Consider the following 9871-nt stretch of genomic DNA (forward strand, 5'->3'; position numbering starts at 1 on the left):
TTCAGTTAAAATCCCCATTTAAAACATTATACATCGTTGTTTTTTTTTTTCAAAAAAGATGGTACACCTAGATACAAATATATAGTTCTTGGCAGAGATTCATTATACTTTGTAAGAAATAATTCCAAATCATCTTCCAAATATACAGAAGAAGATGTTTACAAAATGCTGGAATTCCAATGGGAACAAATTATGCTTCTTTACTTGTTGACCTATTCCTCCACTCTTTCGACGCTGACTTTATACCTGATCTGATCCGAAAGAAATAACATCTTTTAACTAGATCCTTTCATCGCAGTTTCCGCTGTATAGATGACGTTTTATCTTTAAACAATCCTTATTTAGGAATTTACATTGCATCTACCCCATAGAAATTGAGATACAGGATACTACAGACACTGTGAAGTCAGCCTCTTATCTTAGAAATCGATGGTCAGGGAAAACTGTTGACCAAACTTTAATACAAACGTGATGACTTTTCATTCAGAATTGTCAACTTTCCTTTCATCTGTGGCAACATCACTTGCGTATGGAGTGTTCATAGCACAACTTTTACGTTATCCTAGAGCTTGCCGCAACTACGCAGACTTTTTGTATCGCGCTAAAACTCTAACAAATAGGCTTCTGGAACAGGGTTATGTTGCTACAAGATTAAAGTCTTCAATACAGAAGTTTTATGGTCGTCACCATGAACTCGTGGATCATTATGGTGTACCCATCTGCACCATGAAAACTGATTTATTCAACGGGTCATAGTTTTTCTTTCCTCATGTGTATACCCTGGACTTTACTTTTTATGAGCAAATCGGCGGGTGTTTCTAAAAAAGCAGAGGATGATTACCCTACCTGATTGTCAACAGCACCTTCGTGGACTTGATCTGCATGAAAATATATATAAGTCTAAAAGATTGTACAACGATACCGATAAAGATGTTTCTACACTAATATAAAATATATAATGAGCAAAATTTTCAGTCAACAAAAGACCTTCTTCAGTGCTTTAAATAAACTGAGTGTGTATGAAAGTAAATGGTCTGTGAACACAACTTACTACCTAATCAGGTGAATACCTGTGACGTATAAAATTTTATTAACAGTTAACAAAGATCATACACACTCAGTGACTTATATAATTTTTTTGTTTGTGCTGCATCGTCATCGTATCTGTATATATATATATACACATAGATAGATAGAAAGAGAGAGAGAGAGAGAGATCTGAAAAATTCCCAACGATGTTAGAACTGTCAAATTTGGTCGTCCCCTCCGCGGGACTCGAACTCGTACCGCTGTGATATCTATGGCAATATCGCTTGCACTAAGTCCAGCGCCCTAGACCACTTGGCCATCTAGGCTATAAAATATAGCTTTCGCTGGCCGGGTCATTCCTCCTCGTGGGATTAATCTAGGGCTGTAACCTAGTACACGATGTATGGAAGTACGGGACTGTTCATTTTAGATGTTATTATGTAGGATAGAGGATCAAATTAATGATACATGTCACAACAAATCAATATTATACAAACGTCTCAGAATGTGACGATTCTATTCGCTACACTGTTGCCATAGATGTCACAGCGGTACGAGTTCGAGTCCCGCGGAGGGAACGACCAAAAATTTGCATCGCAAATTTGACAGTTCTAACATCGTTGGGAATTTTTCAGACCTTTCTATACGTTTATGTATCTTCCCTGTATCAATTTGATTCGATCGAACAGTGTAGCGAATAGAGTCGTCACATTCTTAGAAGTTTATATATATATATATAAATATATATATATATATATATATATATATATATATATATATATATATATATATATATATATATATATATATATATATTTATATATATATGGGTCTGAAAAATTCCCAACGATGTTAGAACTGTCAAATTTGCAAAGCAAATGTTTGGTCGTTCCCTCCGCGAGACTCAAACTCGTACTGCTGTGACATCTATGGCAACACCACCTGCACAAAGTCCAGCGTCCAAGACCACTCGGCCAGCTAGGCTATATAAAATATAGCTTTCGCTGACCGCGTCATTCCTCCTCGTAGGATTAATCTAGGGCTCTAACTATGGTAGTACGGGACAGTTCATCTAAGTGTTTTATGTAGGATAAAAGTAAAGATACATGTCACAACAAATCAATATTATACAACGTCTCAGAATGTGACGACTATATTCGCTACACTGCTCCATCGGATCAAATTGATACAGAGAAAAAAATGTAAACGTATACATCGTGTACTAAGTTACAGCCCTAGATTATTCCTACGAGGAGGAATGACCCGACCTATTTCAGGCTGTAAGTAACTATGACTTTATTTTCTCAACAACAAACCATTTATGTAAACAACAGGAACATCTTGGAGGCCAATTGTCCTGTAAAACAAATATCAATAACTTATAATCGGTTCAAGGAAGTCTGATATATAGTTCTTGATTACTTAAGACGCCACAAAATTAAAATTTAAAGTTTAAAATTATTATAACTCTATGAATGAATGGCGATAAAAATGAAGGAAATTAATGCACTGGAATGAAAATGTGTGTCATGCCAGTTAAAAATAAATCCTCAGTAAAATCAATTATTGTATGTTTGTTAAGAATCATAATTTCATGGTTCATAGAAATCATCCATTCGACTTCATTGTTAAGTGAAAATTTGGGGCCGGGTCCAGACAATTTGAAAAGGAGTGGTGTTGACCTTTCATTTTTTATGAATATTTATGAGCTTGCCGGGAATACTCTTTTTACCTTGCTTTTGATAGGTTGGCTTTGCCAGTGAAGACAGGGTCACGTTGTCTCTTTGCTTTATATTGCAATAAAATATATTAACCAACAATATGTCCTACCTTTGAAACCAAATTATCATATTACTTCCTGAAAATTAATTTATCATCTTTTAGGATGAAAGTAAACATTGCAACGCACATGTAAATCAAACAACTTATAGATACATTGGAAACACGGATTACATGTTTAACATTTCATATAATGCTTATTATTATTGTATTTTATAACAGTTTAATTAAAGCACATTTCATTCATCGATTCCATAAGTGTATGGCTTATTATTTGGATCAGGACCAGTCTGACTATAGTGTGGAGTAAAATCTGGTATTTGAAACAATGTAAAATCCACTCTAAACAGCGTGTGTTGTTGGAAGACAGTACTTACCAAACCTAACATCAGCTATGTCTGGAATTTAGTTTTGTTTACACAAAACAGCTCGACGCAAGTTTTATTGTATTTGTAAACACACACCTCATACATACTCAACTAATACTTACCCTTTCTATATACAATAATTGTACTAATCAGGATAAGTAAAAACCCAGTAGGTAACATAACGTACAGGTACAAATCTTCATTGTACTCATTCGTCACACATTATTCCGTTACATCAATGAAACATGTATAACGATAAATAATTAGTGCTACCATCTAACCTGAAAGATGAATTGAACACACTTCTGAAAAATTACTCATCCCGATTGCGTTATAAGAGTAAACCCGAACGCAATAGTTTGTGTCTTGTTTGAGATCGGATATCCTGTATGTTCCTGTTTCTCCAAAAATATCATCTATATGCCCATCAAGCGTCCATTCATTTGCATCACTTTTCCTGTATTTAATTACGAAAGTCTGTGGTAATCCACCGGAAAAACTACGTTTAAAACTCAAAACAATATCGGTGTCCTCCACATAAGAACTTTGAATTGTTGGAACTTGAGGAACATCTATAAAGGACAACATGAAGTGGGAAAATGTGCTTTTGTTACTTTGTATGTATGAGTTTCGTTATTTTATGTTCTTTGTTGTGTATGTTTTCCATGTCTGGTCTTTGTCCCTGGATTACATTCTTTTGATTACCACTATAACCTTGGTTACCTTGATTACTCTTATCAATTAAGAATATAGAATTCTGTTTTTTTTTCTCCAAACTTGGTTGGCATTAGTTGTCTATTTCTCTCCACCCGTGTCTCTCTCTATTCTCGATCGATCTCTCGATCTCTCGATCTCCAGTATATTCAAACAGACAAATCCTATATGAAACGTATATGTTTTATGATAATGCAGAAGATTTGATCAGGGCCTTTATAGATGTCTACGTGTATTGGATAAGTTTTACAATTCATAACTATACAATAACACTGTTACTGGCATAAATCATGATATACGTTACCGGCGTTTATATATAGATGGTAACTAAAATGAAGATGATATAAAAATACCTCAGCTCATAAATAAAACACGCCTGTTGGAATTTCAACAGTTTGGTCATTCCTATATTAGTATGCTATGATATTTGGAAATGAGATAAAACATCTTTCAATGGGCTTGATCAAGAATTTTAAGACAATTAAATTTCATTTGGTCGTATACACACATTCGTATATCTCATGTATGTAAATATTTAGCTAAGGATTAAAAAATAAACTTACCCTTTGCAGTTACTCTCACCGTGTAGCGCTTTGACCCATTACTATTTACCAACAGGAATGTATAATTTGTGAAATCAGTCTTCTCCAGTTGTATAATTTGTAGACTAACTGCATATCCTTTTAGGGAGACAGTTCTTCCGTATATGCTTTCGTCAATAAGATTCTTGGTAAGATTTGTTTTCTGAATTTCTGTTCCATTCTGTAATTTACATGTCCAAGTTAGGGTACGTATGCTGTATACAAATATTGTCACTTCTATAGACGCTTGGTATTTACCATACTGTGTCAGTTGGGTTCTAGGTAGAATTTCAGGATCACCTATAATTATGTTTGAAATGAGTACACAATTTACGAGATGATTTGTCGACAAATTCAGCTTATGAATCAGTGACAAAGCAAACAATGGAGATGACTGACAAACATATCACGCAAAAATAAACGATACAATGATCCTTTTATTAGAATCATTTAAATATATATATATATATATATATATATATATATATATATATATATATATATATATATATATATATATATATATATATATATATATATATATATATATATATATATATATATATCAAATTATCAGGTACTTAACAGTATTTGATAACAAACCCTTTCTCTTACCATGTAGTTGAACGGAGGAGTTGCTGGATTGTATGACATTCCCAGCCATATTCTGTATACCATTTGTGACCTCACATACGTACAATCCATTCAGTTTGTATCTACTATAAGTTGAATTAAGAGTGAGATATTCTGAACCCCTGAATGATCTAAGAAAATCCCCTTGTTCGGAGAAGTGTTTCCAGGATACATAGCTGCAATTGTTTGGTTCTCCTTTAGCATCACAGTGTAAAGTATAGTTATCGAGGGAAACGATTATATTTGGAGGATCTGAAAATAATTATGAGAGTGTTTTAGACTTTTAAGTCAGAAAATAAACGTTACAGTAAGCATATATATGCACATGTTATTTTAAATAAAAAAGTTGTTTTGATATAATTGATTTGGTTTGTAATTAGCTTCCTGATTGGTAGGTTTGATTTGGGCAACAAAGATAATTTTGTATAAATTAACTATATACTGTGATATCAATAGCTCGATTATACCATAGTCCGCGATTCAAATTGTCCAAAGCTTAATAACGATCAGTTATTAATCGGAATCCCTTAAAAATTAGGTTATACAGATTGTTTTAAATAGAGAGAGGTTTGAATAACCGATAAAACTTGATTATATCACGCAGAATTGTACCACGTAAGAAATGTTTTTTAATCAAAGAGTAATCAAGGGAACCAAGGTTATAGCGGTAATCAAAAGAATGTATTCCAGGAACAAAGACCCGACATGGAAAACAGACATACACAATAAAGGACATAGAGTAACTAAAATCATACATACAAAGTAACAAAAGTAAATGAGCAACTCGGACTCCGCTAAAAACTGGAAGCATGTACCAGATGCACCGGTAGGGTAAGTGTCCTCTGCTTTTCTAGAAACACCCGCCGAGTTGCTCATAAAAGGTCAAGTCCGGGGTAGACAAACGAGGAAAGGAAAACTATGACCCGTTGAATAAATCAGTTTTCATGGTGCTGATGAATACACCAAAACGATCCACGAGTTCATGATGACGACCATAAAACTTCTGTAGTGATGACTTCAATCTTGTAGCAATATAAACCTGTTCCAGAAACACTCATAAATCAATTTTTATTTTAGATAACAACTATATATGATTATGAACTCGATCAAGTTAAAATTTATTTATGTCCGCATAAAGATTCTTTAAAGTACTATTATATAGATATTAACATAAAACTCTGACTGTAGTTGTGCTTTTTCCTTCTCCTATCTCATTTTCGGCTGTGCATGTGTATGTTCCACTATCATTGCGCAATCCATCTACATTAAAATTGCATTCTGACGATTCACAACTTTTCAAAATAGAACTAATGCCATCTTTTTTTAGGTACACGTGTGCTGCAGGAGGAATACTGTCAGTAAAACACTTTATTTCGTTTGAGTAACCTTCAAACACTTTTGTTTCATTGTCGACAAAATGAACAATAGGTTTGTCTGTAAAAAAAGGAAAAGTATCAATTATCAAACTACTGTAGTAATAACCAACCTGCTCCACTCTTAGTAAATTTGATCAATATAGACATTTTCAAGATAAGGCTCCCTGAGGTACTCAAAAGATATCGGGACAACATTTGTTGCAAATAGATTAAAGTCACCATTTGGAAATTCTACGGTCATCACAATGATTTCAATTTTTCATACATATCCGTCCTCAGTCATGACATTAACGATGATGAACAGTACGGTGGACGTTTTTTTCAATAATCAGAGAAGGCTTACCCTTAGACAACATCAAATTGTTTCTTGGTGTTCTATTTTTCTTTTTGTTCTTCGTGTAATATATATTGATCAGTCGGTGTTCCCACGTTTGCCACTTCTTAACTGGTTTGTATAGGACACACAAAAAAGGAACGGATATGGTGAAACGCAACAATTGCGCCATTGTATACATTTTATGCAAAATAGTAAATATTTACTGAGATTTATAAATGGTCTTCAACAAATGTAAACATAACTTTATGTAAGCTCTGAAAGACTTTTCGTGAGTATAACGGTTATAAAGATCATAAATAGTAATATTACCATATTTTAGGTAGATTTTATGCATTTAATTCTAAATTATGAATTTCCAGAAATTTGTTTCCATTAGAAAAATAATATGCACTTCTTTTGACAAAACAAACATGAGCAAAAGTAGATATCTTCCTTAATAGTTCCATATTTAACAATGCGAAATTGTACTATTTATCAAGTTTGTTACTGTTATGTTTTAACATGTCGCATTGGTTAAGGGAACGAGTGTAATTACATTTTATTTGAAGAGTCATCTTTTTTCTCAAAGGTTCCACAAGTGCATCTATCATCGCTACACAAGTCACTGACTTGTTGTGATCTTCACGTGTAGGGTAGAATTTGTAATGTAGCTTTCCTGACAGCCCATCTATAACATTAACATTGTCTTTGAACCAGGATATTCTGCTCGGCTGTATTCCGTGAGAAACCTCACAAACAAGAACTAATTCTTTATCCTCAATTCCATAGATATAACCATCATTTGAGTTTTTAATGGTTATGATGAATGGATTACCTACAATCGGAGGAAAAAAATTAAACATAACAAACTTAAGTTTTTACTAAACAACAAACTGTATTGACTTATATTATAATGTAAATTTAAGGAAAACTGTAAACAAGTAAATTCAAAACAGAAATTAATTTATCTTTTGTTAGGGATGTCTTATTTGGTGCACATACGGTTAAAGGAAAAAAGACATTCGGGCTGTCACTAAAATGTACAAATTTCCTCCCGGAAATTATTATTGGTGAAAATACAAAAAGAGGCAATTTTTCTCATATTATATATGACTGTAATGCCTAGGCATGTTCTTAGATAAAAACAGAATGTTATATTCGTTCCACAAACATTGAAATTATTCAAACAAGCTATCTGAATGCTAAGTACGTCTCATAGAAAATGCATTTACGGACCTAATATACATACTTTTAAGCACGACAAGGTATCTCTTCTCATCAGTAATATTATATATTACACTATGACATTTATATGTGCCTTCGTTGTCTTTGGAGAAATCAGAAATCATTAAATCATAATGTAAGTTTCCGATTCGTTCATTTATTCCAGTCTTAAGCCTAATTGATCCTGGTAAATTCGGATATTTCATCAATCCGTCATAGTAAATGGTAGTACAGTCTGTAGAGCCATTAAAAGGTCCTTCCCATGAAGAAACGGTGATGTTATTCACAACACAAGGTAGTGTCACTGTCTCTCCATTATCTACATACACAGGCGAAAACTTTGTTAACCCTGTAACTGGAATAAAACGACATTACAGAATTCAAAAATAAAATCTATAAGAATTCGAAAGAAAACGAAATTGACGAATACAATAAAAAGTATTTATATATAAAATAATCTGAAGTATTGTGTAGAATATGAATTTTGATAAATAAATGTGTTTAAGATATATAAAATCAATATCTAAGCGTAACAATTAGTTGAATAAGTTGAACATAGTTTAGTATAAAATCATTCCATTTAAAGAGATAAGGAAGTATTTGGTTGTCATGCGGAAAATAAAATAATGTGTAAATGTTCACTTTAAGTAATTATATGAGGAATTATATGTACAGTTATGGAATATTTTGATCAATGAATGCATCAATACTCACTGCAAGAATGACCGATGTTTTTCAAAAACGCAAGGATTATGGCAACGACGAACCCAGCTGAGGGAAACATTTTATTAAAATGTATCCACCATTGAAGCGACAAAAAGCTACAACATATTTTAAATATATATCCGGTGGAAATAGAAGTTTCCGTTTGTATGTAAAGTTTATTTCGAATGTATATTCAGAGACTTTGCATCTACAGAAAATTTAATGATGGTGTTAAGATGATACTGCTCAGGGTTGTTCATGTTTTACAAAATTGACATTTTACAAAGTGTTTTTGTCATTGAAGATCAAAATAAACATTTGCTCTATCAAGGACCTAATCTTAAGTGTCCTATTATGATGACCGCAGATAATGCTTGTTTTATCTACGATATTGGGCGTGATTGTATGAACAATGTCCAAAAAACATTAACAAAAAACGGGAAAATCCACAATGTAGTTCTTGGACCAGAAGGTTTGAACAAACCATGGGTTTCGTCTTATTATAATGAAGCAGTTCATGGTTATAAATAATGGTAGGTTGATTGATTAATTGGTGGGGTTTAAAACCCAAGCAGCAAATAATTCAGATATATCCGGGCGATGATCATAAATTTGATAACAAAATAAACAAGAAATGACTATGAAATGAAACATGGGATAAACACAAGGACGTGTCGACAAATTTTGTACTGCGACTGGAAATAGGGAGAGGTAGTAGGATCGAGCAATTTAACCTCCTGTGGAAGAGCGCAAAGGTTTCACTAGAGCAGGGTCAATTAACATACAAGGAACGTGGCATCTTTCCCAACACGGTGTACCAATATGGTTTTCGATCAGATTTTCTGTATTATGACCGGAAGACCCAAGAATGTAGCATACCAGGGATACTCCATTCCACCACCTGAGGCACACAATCCAATTGCTCTATGGGCAACTCTTTATTTGTGTGATGCTAGCAGAAGAGATTGATCACGATTATTTGTTGTTTTTTAGCTTTTGTTTGTTTGTTTGTTCTGTTTCAGTTGTGGTTAGGAGTTGTAGTTTAAAAGTAGTTTGCAACAACAAAATATTATAAGTTCACATAATATATTGTTATTAGCATATCAACATCTTATCGTTTGGTGTTTTTTTCCATGATGCCTGGGA

General features: G+C 33.2%; 1 protein-coding gene across 2 annotated transcripts in view; it reads right to left on the bottom strand.

Annotated features, from left to right (window-relative positions):
* The window catches only part of LOC148599355 (synaptogenesis protein syg-2-like), a 35002-nt gene extending 26153 nt beyond the window's left edge, over window positions 1-8849 (bottom strand). Inside the window, exons 1-6 of one of the 2 annotated variants that reach the window (XM_088557044.1) lie at window positions 8735-8849; window positions 8046-8375; window positions 7353-7631; window positions 6275-6538; window positions 5087-5356; window positions 4454-4771 (exon numbers count right to left, since the gene is read on the bottom strand). In XM_088557044.1, the coding sequence (XP_088413170.1) occupies window positions 4454-4771; window positions 5087-5356; window positions 6275-6538; window positions 7353-7631; window positions 8046-8375; window positions 8735-8804 (1531 nt within the window). In that variant the 5' untranslated portion in view covers window positions 8805-8849. The remainder of the gene's footprint in view (window positions 1-4453; window positions 4772-5086; window positions 5357-6274; window positions 6539-7352; window positions 7632-8045; window positions 8376-8734) is intronic. The other variant, XM_088557045.1, reaches the window with a different exon arrangement.
* Window positions 8850-9871: the final 1022 nt, after the last annotated feature.

This window comes from Perna viridis, chromosome 13, assembly GCF_037379345.1.
Source record: "Perna viridis isolate PV_CMFRI_1.1 ecotype Kerala chromosome 13, ASM3737934v1, whole genome shotgun sequence".
NCBI classification, from domain to species: domain Eukaryota; kingdom Metazoa; phylum Mollusca; class Bivalvia; order Mytilida; family Mytilidae; genus Perna; species Perna viridis.